The sequence below is a fragment of the Carassius auratus genome, unplaced genomic scaffold (genome assembly GCF_003368295.1).
Source record: "Carassius auratus strain Wakin unplaced genomic scaffold, ASM336829v1 scaf_tig00215163, whole genome shotgun sequence".
Classification (NCBI taxonomy): Eukaryota; Metazoa; Chordata; class Actinopteri; order Cypriniformes; family Cyprinidae; genus Carassius; species Carassius auratus.
In genome coordinates, this window is record NW_020527959.1 from 377,953 (window position 1) to 396,585 (window position 18,633).

The 18,633-nt window shown below is 35.9% G+C and overlaps 1 protein-coding gene across 3 annotated transcripts in view; it reads right to left on the reverse strand.

Annotated features, from left to right (window-relative positions):
• Positions 1-10,145: 10,145 nt before the first annotated feature.
• LOC113093828 (phospholipid phosphatase-related protein type 5-like) overlaps positions 10,146-18,633 on the reverse strand; it is a 43,527-nt gene continuing 35,039 nt past the window's right edge. For all 3 annotated transcript variants that reach the window (XM_026259398.1, XM_026259396.1, XM_026259397.1), the window contains 3 exons: positions 18,105-18,281; positions 14,356-14,490; positions 10,146-11,479 (listed from right to left, as the gene is read on the reverse strand). In XM_026259398.1, coding sequence (XP_026115183.1) covers positions 11,450-11,479; positions 14,356-14,490; positions 18,105-18,281 — 342 coding nt within the window. In that variant the 3' untranslated portion in view covers positions 10,146-11,449. The remainder of the gene's footprint in view (positions 11,480-14,355; positions 14,491-18,104; positions 18,282-18,633) is intronic.

Below are 18,633 nucleotides of genomic sequence, written 5' to 3' on the forward strand. Positions count from 1 at the left end.
AAATGCATAATGTACATTTTTGTATTCCAAGAAAGTAAAAAAAAAAAAAGAAAAAAAGGATTGTAACAATTTTTAAATATATATTTTTTATTTAATTTTTTGTTGAACTATTACCAAATGTCTTTGTTTAATTAAATATAAAATAATAATAAATAAAATTCATGTGTAATATAAATATATCAGTTTCCGGATTTTACATACATATGGGTGCTGGTCATATAATTAGAATATCATCAAAGAGTTGATTTATTTCACGAATTCCATTCAAAGAGTGAAACTTGTATATTATATTCATTCATTACACGCAGACTGATATATTTCAAATGTTTATTTCTTTTAATTTTGATGATTATAACTGACAACAAAGGAAAATCATTATCTCAGTAAATTTGAATAAAACTTAAGACCGATACAAAGAAAGGATTTTAGAAATCTTGGCCATCTGAAAAGTATGAAAATGAAAAGTATGAGCATGTACAGCACTCAATACTTAGTTGGGGCGCCTTTTTTCTGAATTACTGCAGCAATGCGGCGTGGCATGGAGTTGATCAGTCGGTGGCACTGCTCAGGTGTTATGAGAGACCAGGATGCTCTGATAGTGGCCTTCAGCTCTTCTGCATTCTTGGGTCTGGCATATCACATCTTCCTCTTCACAATACCCAATATATTTTCTATGGGGTTAAGGTCAGGCGAGTTTGGTGGCCAATTAAGAACAGGGATACTATGGTCCTTTTACCAGGTACTGGAAGCTTTGGCACTGTGTGCAGGTGCCAAGTCCTGCTGGAAAATTAAATATGCATCTCCATAAAGTTGATCAGCAGCAGGAAGCATGAAGTGCTCTAATAAAACTTCCTGGTATATGGCTGCGTTGACCTTGGACTTCAGAAAACACAGTGGACCAACACCAGCAGATGACATGGCACCCCAAACCATCACTGACTGTGGAAACTTTACACTGGACCTCAAGCAACATGGATTGTGTGCCTCTCCTCTATTCCTCCAGACTCTGGGACCCTGACATCCAAAAGGAAATGCAAAATTTACTTTCATCAGAGAACATAACTTTGGACCACTCAGCAGCGGTCCAGTCCTTTTTGTCTTTAGATGCTTCTGACGCGGTCTGTTGTTCAAGAGTGGCTTGACACAAGGAATGCGACAGCTGAAACCCATGTTTTGCATACATCTGTGCGTAGTGGTTCTTAAAGCACTGACTCCAGCTGCAGTCCACTCTTTGTGAATCTCCCCCACATTTTTGAATGGGTGTCTTCAATATTGAACCTTTTCACAAATAAAATAAAAAATTTCTGAGATACTGAATTTGGGATTTTCCTTAGTTGTCAGTTATAATCAGCAAAATTAAAAGAAATAAACATTTGAAATACATCAGTCTGTGTGTAATGAATGAATATAATATACAAGTTTCACTTATATATATATCATTCTGGTCATTTATGCATTGAATTCAAAAACTTTCCACAGAAAAGGTGAGAAGAGGGATCTATGCAGCGCTTGGGAATGTTCTGATACAGATGACGGAATCAGCGGTAAGCAGACGAACACATTCATATTCAGTCAGTGAATCTTTGTAAGTAATGGCTTACACTGTAATGAATCTAGTTGGAAAGAGTAAAATGCTGCCAAAGAAAAATCAATACACTCTCTGAAATGGCTCTAATGCCCCATCAGAGTCCTAATCAGAGTCCTGAGTGACAGTCCCACTGAGTTCCTTTAAACATGGTTAAGTTCAAGCAGCAGGAAAGGAGGTAATGGACGACACTGGCGTTTTCCTGTGTGCGATCTGCATAACTTTCACCTGCTGTTATGGGAAATTCCTTATGGGGATCTGGAGGCGTCCATTATGTGTGGTGCAAACATTTGTCTGCTACTGGTTCTAGCTTGCTTCCCAGCATGTCTCAAAATCACATCGCAGTGTGTATCGGGACTGAAAGGCTGAAAGGGTCTTCCTGACAATAACTCAGCATTTAAAGGTTTCTCTACACATGGAGACATGAGGCCAGATGCTTAATTTGCAAGTGTTTTTCTGTTTTGACTGGTTATGATGTGTTTGATCTTTGAATAATCGTTTTGACTGGAGGGTGAACATTTGTTGCTAAAGCAGTTTTTGAAAAAACAATAACCGGAGTAATGGGATACTTGGCACACACTTATATAATCAAGACACAAAATGTACTGTATGCAATTTCATCAACATACATTAAAAAACTTACTTAAACCTGTGATTCAGTTCAGTTAGCAGACTGCTGAAATTGTATTTTATTACTCAAATGGTGCTTTTTAGTAGCTCCGGAGACTCAATTGTTTTAAATAAGTATACACTTTGAATAGCCTAATGATTTAGTGTTGTAAGAATTTGATATAAGACAAGAATATATGGTGTATGATAAATGCATCACAATATGTAATCACATTACCAGTAAATAAAAATTATGAAAGTAATAATCAAAGCAATAACATTGCTAACATGAAGTTCAGCTCTAAAATAGCCCAAGCAGTCTAGATTGGTCTGATTTACTGGTTTTAGAGGGCACTTGCCATCTTAAAAGCAGCTTTGTATAGCCACAGTGTTTTCACAGCATTAAACCCACTCTCAGTTCCACTTTTATATATTTTTTTTAATTAAATGTACTATGTATTTTCTTTTTAGTATGTAAAACTTCCAAGCAGCCTCATGTTGGAGCTCAAGAAGGGCTTCGAGTGTGTCAAAGCCACCACTGACTATTAGATGTACAAATGACACTTCTCTCACAACAGGACTCTGGTATGGAGTCATATGTGCTCAAACAATATAAAGCTATTGCAACTGATGCAATTACCAACCCAACTCACCACAATGGACCTTTTTGCTTTGACATTTTCTCTACCATTGATAAAAAGAAGGAACAGTTCACTCAAAGATGAAAATTAGCTAAAAATTTAAATCAAATTTACTCACTTTTAGAGAAATGTAACACTTGCTCACCTGAGGATCTTCTGCAGTGAATGGGTGCCGTCAGAATCATAGTCCAAACAGCTGATAAAAACATCACAATAATCCACAAGTAATCCACACCACTCCAGTCCATCAATTAATATCTTGTAAAATACTTAGTGTTTGTAAAAAAACAAAAAAAACATCGCTTCTGGGAGAAATACCAGTTCATAATCCATAATGCTTCCTTCAGTGAAAAAGGCCATCACCTGTCATCAAAACCCACCAACATTGGTTTAAAAGGGTTTTGTTTTGTAACAGTGCTTGACCTGTACATATTTCTCTCCTGATTCACAATTGGAGAAAACAATGATAAATTTGTTTTACAAACACACAACGTTTTACCGCACAAGATGTTAATTCCTGTGGATTATTGTGATCAGCAGTTTGGACTCTCATACTGACGGCACCCATTCTCAAAAAAAAAAAAAAAAAAAAACCAAAGGCCTCAAATGACTACATGAGTTCATCATTTGCAAACTGTGCATAATCCTGTACAGGCTAAAAAAAAACCATGTCATATTTCAGAAATAATTAATAGTTTACCTGATTGCTCCTGCCAATTCATCCATGGACAAGCTGTTGAGAGCATGTAAGAAAAAATGCTGCCGCGCATAAAACATATATGAAATAACTCCCATAAATAACATGAATTTATATATAGAAAATAGAAAATCTATACAGGTGGAGCTGAAGGTGAAGGGTACAGCCAGCACTAGCAGAGTATTTGAATGTTGAGCAGCAAGCTTATTGGCTGCTGATGCAATTAAAACCAATCAGCTGTGCCACATGAATAATTATGTAATTATATCAGATTGAGTCAGAATCTATTGGCTTGCACCACCTAGATTTTCATGACAGAATTTTGTATGTATTTTATAATTTCTTACAAACTAAAAATGGGCTTAAATTCTAAGGTTACTCTGGATGATTTAAGCATATGTATATATAGTGTTCCTGTAGCTCAATTGGTTGTGCATTGCGTTATCAAGCGCAAGGTTGGGGGTTTGATTCCCCAGGAACACATGATACAGTAGGTAAAAATTTGATAGCTTGAATGCACTGTAAGTCGCTTTGGATAAAAGCGTCTGCTAAATGCATACATGTAATTTTTTTATTTAATATGTGCACTTTTTGCACTTGTGTGATAACATTCTAAGTTGTTGAGGAAAATCAAAGCTTAAAATCGTGCATATCTTCCCCAAACTCCAGTATTTGGAATCTTCTCAAAATGCAAAAAAAAAAAAAAAAAAAACTCACTCATGCTGCATATTATGCAGAAGTCTCACAGGAGCAAATATTAGCCAGATGTTGTTTACACTAGCTTAAGACCAAAGTGAAAATTTAATTTAAAAAAATTAAAAGGCGTAAGATTCTTCATCATTTCTCAGTCATACCGACCTTGTGCTCTTTAATTACACGTTCTTGTTTTCACTGAAAGCACAAGATTTTTTTCTGGATCACTTTTAAGTCATTCTGGATAACATTATCATCAGATTTAACTTGTGGAGTTCATGGAGCTTGAGTAATGTTGTCATTAATGCAAAAAATGGACAAAACAAATACTAAGTTATTCTGAAATTCAATAAATATAGAAACATTTCAGCATGGTAATTTATAACATGTAATATTAATAAGTGAAAATTCGCTAGTTGAGACCCCAGTATCTCTCTCTGCTCTCCAAAGGTTAAATGTCCAAGACGTTTTGAAACTCTCCACCACTCACCTTCTCTGGAGTTCACGATGAGTCATAGCACGTCCCACAGTGTCAGTGTAGCTTTCTGAAAGATATCCGTACAGAGGGACATCGATCAGAGCCGGGTCACTCTGGGCTCAGACCTGACATTTAAAAACCGGACCTGTGATTAATCATCAGCCTAACAGGGCTCAAACTAAAGCCCCATGGACAAGAAAGAGAGAGGGTTTAACATCTTTGATACAGACATAACCTTGTTAAACAGTCTAAATAAGAATTTTTATATTTACCTAAATATCCTGTGAGGATATATACTTGTTCCCAAAGCAGACATTTGATTTTCTTGATTCTTTCAAACAGATTCTAATGTAGGTGTAGAATCAATATGATGCAGTTTAGCTCCAGCCCTAAACAAGCTAATCAGAGTTTATAGGATTTCTTCAAAATTCCTGGCTGGTGTGTTGCAGCAGGTGATGCATCATCAGAATAGCCTTTCCAGTTCTTCTTTTCTAGGAGTGTTAGCAACAATAATAAATAGCACGAATAGAACTAGTGTAGTTTATTACGTCTACATTGGGGTAGCAATGGAGAATAGCAATAAAGCTTTCCAGAAAACACTTCCTACAGTATGTGGCTGACTCATGAGGACAAGGAATTGTGACCAAACTACATTTCCCATCATTCACTGTGCCAGCCTAAGAATGATAATGGTGCTTTCAAGTCACCCTGTGACGTTAATATTTACAAGCTATGAAGTCAAATGCTTTCAAATCTCTTTGATCAGAGCAAGATGCAGGGTTTTTAAAACTGCTTCTGCAAAATGATTAATACATAAACAAACTGTAAGGTGTGTCATTTTTATGTTTTGAATTTATGAATGTTCATTACACATTTAATTGTAAATGTAAAATATTATGATACCATTTAGCTAGTTTTATTGTAAATTAAAAAAGTTAATGCATTTTAACATATTTCCTGCCAACTACAAATGCTGCATCCATTGTGTCAGAGGTTGTTTTTTTTTTTTTTTTACTTTCAGCTTTAACATCAAAGAAATAAATGACATTTTAAACTGTATTAATATTTCACAATATTACTGTTTTCATTGCTGTGTTTAACAGATGATGATTCATTTTACCGATACCAGGAGGTCAAACAGAAGTTAAGGCATAAGTGCAGTTACTTGGATGAGAGGAACATCATTTTGTCTCCTCATTTATTTGCTCAACCCAGGTCGGGTGCATCTAAGACAAAGGATGCATCAGATGAAGCAAACTCAAGATGGAATGCATCTCAAATCAGTAGTGTCCCCACTAAATCTGCCAACTCAGACGCGAACATTACCACTGCAAGACCAAGTGCACCAGACCCGAACTGTGTATCTAATGATTCAATGATCCAGATACAAAGTACTGTCAGTGAAAACTCACTGCAAGTACATATAGTCGAGGCAAGTGGGATTCTACCAATGATAGAGTGGATTCCAGAATCATCTCAAATGACAGAGGAAACCACATATTGGAAAAAGACATCTGGACAGAAAATCGAATGGGGCAATGAGCGCCTGGCTAAGATGGCCCACCTCGGTTCATCATCACCCGCCAATGGCCTGCCGACCACTGTCAGACCCAGAGTGGTGATCCGGAGACTGGCGCGAGTAAGAGGTTACAGAGGGACAAGCAGCCATAGGGAACAGAAGCTCAAACCACTGGTGAATCACAAAGACCTGCACAATTGCTACTACAGTCTGACAACACTACACAATCACTATGGATGTCTCTGTAGCCCTTTACAGCCACGCTCGAGACACAGTCCAGGGGGAGACCAGCGAGACGCCACACAGAACCTTGACAGGAAACAGCAAGGACAGCAGAGAGAGTTTTCAGATGCAATTGGGGTAAGACTGATGTTCTCAAACGACAGACTTTTTTGTCTAAAAACCAGACTCTTCCATTTTTTTTTTCATCTTTCAAGGTCCCGCATTTGTTTTCTGTCCACTTCTTTCTCGGTGACATCAGTTGATCGATGTTCTGACTTGAACTTCTCGACTTTAAAGCACAAAGGCCAATTTTTACAAGAATGTGAATCGAATGAGAATCAAAACAACACGTAATACAATAAGGCTGCTGCTTCTCGCTGGGAAACCTGCAGTGTGGATTGATTGTTTTTTAAGGATATCGACCTGTTTTGTGGTAAAAAGAAATGAATGTTTTGTTACACAATCAGCCTCTGTCTGATTCCAGATGAATGCTGGGACACGGACTGGTAGCTATTGTTCACAGCAATGTATTACACAAGTAATTTAGACTTCTTTGGTTTTTTGAGTGCATGCTAGAAACCTGCTGAAGTAATGTGTAACTGAATTAGATGAATAGACAATGAAAATTAAATGCATCTACTGTGGAAATGAATTAAATCTAAAATTTATTAGATCAAATTGAAATCAACCAAATATGCCAATAACCAAGGGGAACTTACTTTATATAATTGGTATAGAAAAGTGAAGTTAGTTTGGAGAAAATCTACATGCCACAATTTTAGATTTCATGATAAATATGTATACCCCTGTGCTATTGAGAATTTTCATTCTGGCATCATTTACAGCTCATTTTATTATATGTTTACTTTTATGCGTTTGATAGTAATGAGAATTTGGAGGGTAAAAGGTGCTAAAAGTGTCACAATACAAAAACATTCTAAGGCTCCTTTTAAGGTTTTGGGGTGAAGTGTGACCTAGGTATCTCTTGACAGATTTTCCTAACTGGTTACTCGGCTGAAGAGTCACAAAATGCATACAGTCCAGTGTTGCCAAGTTCGTGGTTTTCCCGCGGAATTGGGCTGTTTTTTTTTTTTTTTTTTTTGCCCGCAGGTTGAAGCAACCCCAAAAACGTGATATTTAGCCCGTAAAAGGCTAATTTTAGCAGGGAACCCCACCAAAAAAATGTGTATTTTATTCCCCTCAACGCAATTTTTATCGGGGACCTGATCAAAATGTGATTGGGCTAGCTTCGAGTAGCAGTTGGGCGGGTTTTTTTTTTTTGTGAAAACCTGGCAGTTTCCGTTCTAGAAACTGTTAAAAAAACATGTAACAAACAAAAGGTCCATGTTAAAGGCAAAATTACATGCAGCATTTAAATATAAAAAAATATATAAAACATTTTACTTAAAATAATGTGATGCATTTCAAAAACTCAACATAACTTGATTTTTACCCATCAGGATTTATACCAACATTACATAAAATTTCCTAAAAGTAACCTGTTGAGTGAGTGTTATAAATGTGAGCTGGTCGAATCGCTCCATCTTTTCTGATTGCTTGTCTGTTTTTTTGCTCCTCAGGACATCCAGTGTCTGTCAGGATACCCAAAGAACACAGAATCCCCTCAAGTTCTGCACAACATCACTTTCTCTCATATTTTAGAGGTTCTCCAGAGCAAACCAGCCAATTTTCCAGAGGTCAGGGGCCAGAGATGCCACAGGGCTCTCTGCTGAGAGCGTTCAATATAAGACTGTATAGTACATACACATCAGTGAAGTGCTTGTTAAAGAAAACACCACAGGCTTTATAATATTTTTTTTATTCAAACTTTAAACTTCATCGTCTCTACAGTGTAAAAGGTCATGAATTCAAAGCCTTGAAAGGAGTCAAAGAGATGGATTCACATAAATTTGGTAGGAAATCCTTCTACAGTCTCCAAATAAACCATTTCCTAGTGATTTTCAAGATGGGATGGCAGAAGAAAATATAGGAATCTTACGTTAAAAAAGATTTTGAGGTTGAAAGAACATCTCTTAACAACCTAGAAGTCTGTGCAAGCTATAAAACAGAACATAAAATAAATATACTGTAAGCACGAATAAAAAAACATCTATTTGGTACACAGTAAACCAGTGATACTACAGCTACGATTCAAAGAATATTAATGATAAATACAGTACAATATGTACTTACAGTATGCCATCGTACACCCACAAACCCCCAGCCACACATACATATACAGCACAAACATAAGAAAATAAACATCGATAATCTCTGACAAAATTATAGTCATGTGCATTTACACTGTACACACCATGTAGGTTTTCACTGTAATAGTGCTGCAGGCGCAGATCGCTTTCATTTAACAATATTTATGCATGTTTTTTTTTTTTTTTTACTTTCTGCATTATAAAGTGCAGCTATCCCAGACTTTTGTGATTAGTGCATAAGCAATAATATACCATATCACACCAATATATTATATATGTCTACATATATTAATAAAAAATATACATACCATTTGAGGTGAAGCCAAATGGGAATTTTCTCATGAGATATGAAGAATCACATTATTGCTCTTCAGGATTGGTCACATCAGCAGAACATTGTACTTTACAAGGGGAACCACGTATTTTATGAAGCACCAAAAGGCTAAAATCTTTAAAATAATATTCTGGGTTATTTTCGTAGAGCCTCCAGGCTAGTGGTCGACCGATACTGGTTTTTTGACAATCGATGCTGATGCCGATATCTTGGTAGCTGATATAAAGCCGATATCTTTTTTACATGTAAAAAAATATTTAAGAAATTTTACATTATTTGGAAGTCTGGGTGCACTGGGAATCATTTTTCAAATAAAGCCAGGGTAACACTTATTTTACCCACAGCACACGGAGTAAATGACATGAATATAACAATGGGCAAATGCATTAAGCGCAGCTTAATTTGAAATCATGAGTTTAAAGTTAATAGCATTCAATTCACATGAACCGACCATCACTAGACAGAATTAGACACCTATCCATATTAGACAGAACTGTTAATGACGACAGCGAACAAAAGAGAGAACGGAGCTGTGAACACTCAGGTACAGCTGCTCTCAACGCCATCAAAATAAAAGTCACATCGGCCAATCAGAAAAACTTATTTTTTTTTCAAATATCGGCCGATAAGTTTTTCTGATATATCGGCCTTTGCTATATATCGGTCGACCACTACTCCAGGCCACAAAAAATAAAAAATAAAATAAAATAAAATCCTTGAAGAATATTATCATGCTAACAGATCTGATCTGACCTTGTGGATAACATACACTACCATTCAAAGGTTTGAGGTCAATAAGATTTTATAATATTTTTCTTTCTCATGTCCTCCATGGCTGAATTTATTTGATGAAAAATATTATTACCTGTTACAATAACTGTTTGCTATTTCATTATATTTGAAACCATAATTTGATGATGCAAAGCTGAATTTTCAGAATCATTTCTAGTCTTGCTACATTTCTTAATTGTTGTGATGCAATCCTTTTTACAGGATTCTTCGATGAATCGAAAGAAATAGCATTTATGTGAAATAACCCACAATATTTCTTTAAATGGCACCACTACATGACTGAAACACAGGGCCGGAGATCTGAAATATAAACTAGCGCAGCACTGCATCTTTATGTAAGAGACAATTCTACACAATATTACACATGAGGTATCACGGTTAATTTTTTAATGATCACAGGAGTAGATGTGTCTTTCGGACTCATTATCTCTTTAACATTAACAATTACAATCCTCAACAAAAGATGCTAGCCATTAAAACAGTGTGAAATGTCCATGCGGGTGTCATTATGTTGAACAGTTAGATGGACGCCTCTGATGGACTGACTCATTATTCTAGTTAGATGGCTGGTGATTGTCTTAGCAGATGATCTGTCTTTCACAGCTGAGTGATTTCAACTCAAACTCGAACACAGCTTCACTGTCTGGCTCATAAATTATCTAACCGATGGATCTGGAACTGCTTTTTTTCTGCCAATACAGTAGGCGAGTACTTGAGTTTATCTGAGCTTTGGTATTTTTTTATGTGAGCTTTCAACAGATATTTTTAGCTTATTTTCTGCCTTATTTCGGTGGACACAGTGTATTTATGTATGTATGGAAGCCCAGTTCTGCCTCAGAGTAAAAAATAAAAGAAATAATGGTCAAGAATAGTCAATATGTGAGAAATAAATCACACTGTGAAAAGTCACAATTTAAGACAAAACATTTTTTTTGTTAAAATGAAGTCATATTGTCACACAATTATGATAAATAAAGCTGCAGTTATTAAATATAGGAAAATTTTTATTAAATATAGGATTTTTTTTTTTTTTTTGATAGTCACTCAAAGTGAAATATAAACTCACAATTATTAGAAAAGTTTCGGAACTTCTCAATAATTTGAGCAAAAAAGTTACATTATGAAAATAGTGTCACAATTCCCTATTTTTCTTTTTTTTTTTACTCAGAAAGCAGAAAGAGGCTTCCATATGTTTGCACTCATTCAGTGCAACCACTAAAAGTGAAACAAATGTATATAGGAATAAACATTTTCTGGAATATATGAAGACATAAAAAACATCCATAACAACAAGTTAAGTCCATTTTGAAATCCATAGGTAGGTATTTGCATCAGCCATAAACCTCTCAAAAGCAAACACAAACACATACCCTTTCCACATATGCGAGCAGCTGAGATATTCTGAGCTCTGGATGAAAGCTCGGTCTGCAAGAAAGCCAACAGAACCGGTCTGGGAAATGTAAAGTGCAGTTTCAGTCATAAGTTGCGTGAAAGTAACAGTTATTAGTTGACAGGACCAATATTTCCACACACACAAAGCAAGGGCAGAGCGATCCAAAACGACACCATAGAGAATATGACCACTGCGCTAGCGTTGAGCAGGGACTATCAGGACTGGACGGTAAACAGCGTGGATGTCCAATGTGTCTGCCACACTGGCGATTCAAGGTCACGTGATCTCAGCGAAGGTGATGTGATTCTGTTGACAGAGTGAGACGGAAAAAACTGTCAAACTTAAGCACATCAAACACATTAAATCTGCTTGGAAAACAGGGTTTGAAGAGAAAAACATTTGCACTTCACACAAGTGTGACTGCTAGCAGCAGCTGTTTAGCACGGTACCTAAAATCACTGCAAAATGTTTTTCCAGTAAGAACACCTTTTTTATTTTTAATTAACCTCTTGAAATTGTAACATTAATGCTTACAACACGAACAAGATATTTGCCAATGGTGTAAGAAAAATAAACTAGAATAAATTATTTAATATTCTGATGCATCTAAATAAACATTATAAATATATTTAATGATTTCACAATTTCTTGTTAAGTTAAACTTTAAGGATGTTTACTGTATATATTTTAACTAGGAAAAAAAGAAGTACATATATATATACACGTATATGTTTTTCTTATATATATATATTATTATAACCGTTTTCTATTTTAGTATATTTGTGTAATTTATCACTGTAATGCAAAGGTTTTTTTTATGCATTCTTGTTTAAAAAATAATTACACATTTTTTTAATAAATGTTTTACTCAAATTGTTATATATATATATTTTATTTATTATTAAAAATGCTGTATTAAATTATAAAAATACAAGCATTTCACTGAGTCCCAGAATTTAGGACTCCACATGATCACTTTAGAAATGCAATGAAATGCGTGCGTGTGTGTGTGTATAAAGATCGATTGTTTCTATCAGATATGATGACTGTGTGACTCTGGTGGTCAAAACTTTATTATGAAATGCAATGCTTTGTTTCTTACACAGATATACATACATACAAATGGGCATTGAACGGGATTCTGCTGGAGGTGTAGCTGAATTTCAAGTGATTTAATAACAGCTAAAAGTACATGGCAGTGAAACTACAAGCTGCATTAGATATTCATAAATAATACAGCCGAAAATGGAGTGAGTTCAACAGAGATTCAGAATGAAGAATGATCACAGAAAAGCGCTCCACAGGTCATATCGCTGATGACCTCAGCAGAGAATATGGGGCAGATTTTGGCAAACAAATTATTTCTTGCTTCCAGGCACATTCCCAATGATCCTGCAGTCTTTATGATTTGAAGAGACAAAACAGAGATGTGGATTTTCTTCGCCTTGTCCTTCCACTTTCAACGGCATTATGCTTTCTGACAGCAATCTGTCTGGGGGATATTTCAGCAGAAAGCTAAGTGGAATCGTCTGTCTTCTGTCCCAGAAAGCTCACGGGACATTATTGCTTCCACAATTCATCTACAAGGATGGAGGGATATCACAAATAAATATCTTGAATCGGCACCCTTGACTAAAGAAGATTAGAATTTTTATTGGTGGAAAGAGCCCTCAATATCCTACACATTTCATTTGCTGCATGTCATCAAAGCATCTGTGAACCAACATTGTTCCCAAACAGTTTGATTGCAGCTGAATAAGCAAACAAGAGCAACATTTAATCCCTCATATACTGCAGAGAGAAATTTGGGATTAAATGATTCTCTCGTTTACTTACTTGCAAGATTGTGAAATGAATGCATAAATAACTATGTTTAAAGGGTCACAATTGCAGCTTAATTACAGTCTGACGGGGCTCAGCGGTGGCCTGTGGCTTAATTAAAAGCTGAACACAAGGTCTGACTCTCTGCCATAGAGGATAACGGCTGCCTGGGTGCGCCTCAGGAACGGAGGATTTTCACACGTTTCAAGTCTCTGAGGGCTTAGTAGTGCATTTTCCACTTCTGTTCGATGTGCAGAATTGCTGATGGTTTTCAGGTCATCCAACTCAACACCAACATACTGAACACACATTCAGCTTATAGGTGTTCAACCTACCCCATCGGCAAAGGGTAAAAAAAAAAAAATCTTACATTTATTTTATGATACATCATAAAACCATTTTTTGTTATATTTAACTAAAACCATATATATTTTTTTTAAATATTTAAAATTAACATTTTAATATTATATATATTTAGATATATATATTAAGATATTTAACAAGTAAAAAATATCTATATTCACAAAAAAAATTATTTAAGTTACATTTTTAAGTTAGTACAGGTTTAAGTTAAAAACTAGGTGAAAACAGGAAACATTCAAACAAAAAAATAAAACAAAATATAAATAAAAACTGTATATACTATAATGTAGCATAATATACTGTATATAACTGGGATACATAAAAAAAATGAAGGTAAATAATAAATAGTAAGCCAAGTGCAAATAATGAGGGGATGTACAGGATCTTAAAAAAAAAGTACACAAACCAAAATAACTGACTGTAGCATTGTTTTTCAAATATCTGCAAACATATTATGGTGTTTTAAGTCAAAAAACACCTTTAAAATTCCAGCTTCCTGAAAGTCATCTGATAATCTGCCCATTCACTTTAAGTTCAGAAGAAGATGAGATGCAACCATGAAAACTGAACTGCACAGGACATCGAGAGGGATATGCCAACGCTCTGGGTATGCTTTAATTAGATACAGTTAATTGGCTTGTTCAGGTGAAATGAACATGATTGGGTTTTAATGGAGTGTCATTGTACTCCAGAGCTTTGGAAGCCTGAGCTCCTCACACAGGTTCGCATACGTTTATTGCCTTGTGTTCTGGAGGTGTGATCCAGCTAAATAAACTCAGGAGATGGCCTTTCAGAGAGCGGGACGTAGACAACTCATCATCCATTCTCTGTTCTGTCACCTGAGGGACAGGTGCGCACAAATACACATCTTGTTGATGCGAGCGCACAAACTGACACACTTAGGACCACTGGGAGCTAGTTCAACACTCTGCACACAGTTCATTTGACAGCATGGTTGCACAGATATCAAGCGTGTTTTTGTCCACTGTGCTCTGTACCTGTGAAGCGATGTACTTCTCCAGCGGACTCTCAACCCTAGGTGAGCTGACCATCGGATTGCTGCTCAGGTGGTCCTCTGGGGGATCCTCGTTCAGTAGTTGTTTGCCTTTGAAGTTATGAACCACACACACCACCTGAAAACATGAAAAATGTAACATTATTTAAAGGGACAAATCTCCTGAAATGTTGGTATCCAAACAAATGCTGGTAGCTTTTGGCCGACCAATATTGTTTTTTTGACAGCCGATACCGTAGAGAGCAGGGCCGATGGCTGATATATAGAAGCATATTTTTTATTTTAATTATAATTTGTTATTTTAATTAATGTTTGAGAAACTTGAAATAATTTGAAAATGAATTATATTAAAAATAAATGTGAAAAATAAACATACTTATACTTTAGATGACAACTCCCTGATTCTATAATTCTAGTTTTTAAAATATATAAATAAAAAAAAGAAAGTAAACACTTTAACCAACAGAGTAGGCTACTCAGTATTCTTGGAAGTTTGTGTGCATTAGGAATCATATTTTATCATAACTAAAGCCAAGGCAACACTCATTTAACATGCAGCCCGCAGTAAAAGTTACATGAAAGTGACCGTGCGCAAATGCATAAATCAGCATAATTTGAAATCACAAGTTTAAAGTTAATTTGAAGTCGAGTAAAAATAAAAGTCCCACCTTGAACACATTGGCCAAGCACAAAAACGTATTGGGCAATGCCGATATTTTAAAATTGACTGTTATATCGGCCTTGGTGATATATCGATTGACCACTACTGGTAGCCACTGACTTCCAAAGTATTTGTTTTCTAAACTGTGGAAGTCAGTGGCAACCAGCAACTGTTAGGTTACCAACATTCTTCAAAATATCTTCTTTAGTGTTCAACAGAAGAAACAAAACTCAGAGGTTTGGAACAACCTGAGGGTGAGTGAATGATGACAGAATTTTCTTTTCTTTTTTTTTTGACAAGAGTCAACACAATACAGCTGCACTGTCAATGGAGCGGATAATATTAAATCACACAGACTTAATACAAAGCTACTGTGTAGCGCACAGTCAGGGACAATCGTGTGTCACAGTAGGAAGAGAGGAGAGTGAAATAACAGTAATTTTGTTAGCAGCCATGTGAGAGTCCTCGACCCATAAAGAAGAACACAGCTACCATGCAGAACTGTTCCCATTTAGATTAGAAAGACAGACAGAATGACGGATAGACAGAATGATAAAATGATAGAGAGAGACAGAGAGACAGATAGAGTTTTGTTTGCAAAGCTTGCTGTATATAATTCTCCAATCCAAAGGTGTATTTGTATGTTGCTGAATGTCCACCTTTTCTGACTCCTGTGCAAAAAAGGTATTAATAAAAAGCTCCAACACAGCAGCCAGGGGCCAAAGTAGGTCACATATTCTGTTGGCAGTTTTTTATTCATCCGTCATATATATGCAGCTTCTGGATCTCCAGCTGAACAGAGCATGTTTGAATCACTAACCCATCGTGGTGTAAATGAACCCGATATCTTAAAGAGCGGCTCCTTACGCAATGAGAAAGCTTAGGACATGCAATTACTAATAACTGGAGCATGTCTGCGAATCACATGGCTTTTTGTGCGCTTCCTCCAACAGAACGGCACCCTTATACTTTTATAAATCACAATTCTAGTCGCCAAAATGGATTCGTAATGGCCTGGCAGCAGGTCTAAACACTTGTCTGACCCTCAAGACCAGAGGCTGATAAGCTAGCGATATGAACAATGGAAAAGAATACATGACTGCAATGTTACATTTGCTCAAAACATCTGCATAGATGGATGATGGAACTATAGAACGGCAACAATACACAACAATAGACAGATAGATCAGAAGATAGAATGACAGAACGATAGATACATAGATAGATAGATAGATAGATAGATAGATAGATAGATAGATAGATAGATAGATAGATAGATAGATAGATAGATAGATAGATAGATAGATAGATAGATAGATAAAAAATTAACAGCTGAAGTCAATCAAATAGTCATTAAAAGAGCTAAGTCTGACAGTTCATTACTAGAGAAATTTCTGCGAGATCACTCAGGAATACTTTTCTTTATCTTGACAGCGACTGTAATGAAGTTAGACAGGATTTATGAAATGTTTTTAAACTATTTCGTTCACTCTCTGATCGTTAATGAAATCACAAGGGGGAAATCACTCGACAAAGAGTCTTTTGTCATTAAATCTTCAACCTGAAATGACACCAAAACGTTGCCACTAGGAAATCACAGCTCTTTAAAATGTTCCTTTGTGACTGTGTGGTCAAGAAATAGTCTTCGTGGCTCTTTCGCCTGTGGGTATTTCTGTCCCAATGAGGCCTACATCAGAACAATCTTTTTATCTGTTCTACTGGGACTATTATCTTTCATCCTTAAATCTGGCCTTATCGGCACATTGGGCTGGAGGCTGTCATAAAGAAAACACATCTGAATTCTTAAACATTAATTACACACAGTGGACTCACTCATTAGCTGTGCTTGCTAAGGCAAACATCACTATTACTATTTCTCAAACTCAAAGTAGCCCTAAGTTTGGCAAGACTAGAAAACATCTCGCAAAAACTGAAAAAGGAATTTGATCTAAGCATCAAATTATTGTGCACTAATGGTTCAAAAGTTCGGGATCAGCAATACTTTTAAATGATTTTAAGTCTCTTATGCTCACCAATGATGCATTCATTTTATCAAAAATACAGTACAAGTGCTATATTATCAAACATTACAATATGTAAAAAATTTGTAATACATTTTATTACCAAAAAATGATAATACATTTTATGCATTAAAATTTGTAATAATTTATAATGAAAAATATGATTACATTAATTTATCACTGAAAACAAGTGTAATATATTTTATGAATTTTAGTCTTAAAATGTGGCATTCTTTCTAAACTTTGGCGTATAGATTCAACCATCAATTTGATTCTACAAGCTGAAGTCCAGAAAGTCCCTTCAGAAACAAAATATATACATGCAGTTCAGCAAAGCAAGAGACATTGTGTCTCCACAAATGCATTATCTTCTGCTCTCATCTCCTGTGCCCTGAGAGGAAACCTGCATCATGATGTGTCCAGATGTGGGTGGTGGCATGAGGGTGAAATCCATCTTCCTGCATTTGGCAGCTCTTCTACACAACACAATTAGCTTTAAGGGAATACGAGGCCTGGAGCAGAGGTTCTGGATGTTGGCATGAGCTTAGCTGTCCTCTAGAATGTCATTATATGAGCGGTTCTTCTACTTAGCTTCCCACCACAATCCTTTTTTTATCCTGTTATCCTTGCTAAATGAGCTATATGTAATTTGCTCTGGACTTCGACCATTTAACTCCACATGTGTCGCTAGTGCTAGTTTACCAAAAAAATTAAATCTGTCATCGTTTAGTCACCCTGATAGTTTGCTTGTTACAATACAATGTTACATCACAAGACATGAGAAGGATTCTTATACATTTTTACCAATGAGTTTCTATGGCTTTTCTATTTGTTTATTAATTTAAAGTATTCATAAAAAGCTTTTTCTATCATATTAAATGTTTTCCAATTTTCATGACATATTAGCTATTAGCTATCAGCGTTGTTAATGTTAACTAAAACTACAAAAACATTAACATTAACATTCCATGATATTTCCAGCTTTTCCATGGAACCCAAAATACAGTCTAGTGCACAAATGGCCCAAAAGAAATATACAACAAAACTTACTAGAAAGGTGGCGATGGCCACACCGATGATAAAGCCGGCAATGACGTCAGACCAGTGATTACGATACTCCGCCACCCTGTTAATACCAGTTAGAAAAGCCAGGCACATCAGGCCCAAAGACATGACTGGTTTAGCCAGACGAGTTCCTTTGGCTTTCACTGTAAATGTGATGTACATCTGAAATCAGAGAGAAAGAAAGTAACAGTTTTTTACTGGTTGGATAGATATCTAGTCATTAAAATAAATTGTAAATATCCGCCAAAATGCATAGCAATCCGAGCACACAAACCTCATGACAGAAACCTTTCACATCTCAAACCAAACTATGTCAACACACAGACACTCAAGAACTCCACAATCATGGATGCAAACGAAAACCAATTGCCATATAGGGCAAAAAGAGCATAAACACAGTGACAGAAAGCACTTTAGCAGCATACTGTTGTTATGGTTACATCCTCAGGTGAACTTGACTTGTTTGCGAGCATCTATTTTTGACTAGGAGAAAATATGTGCTCTGACCAACTTA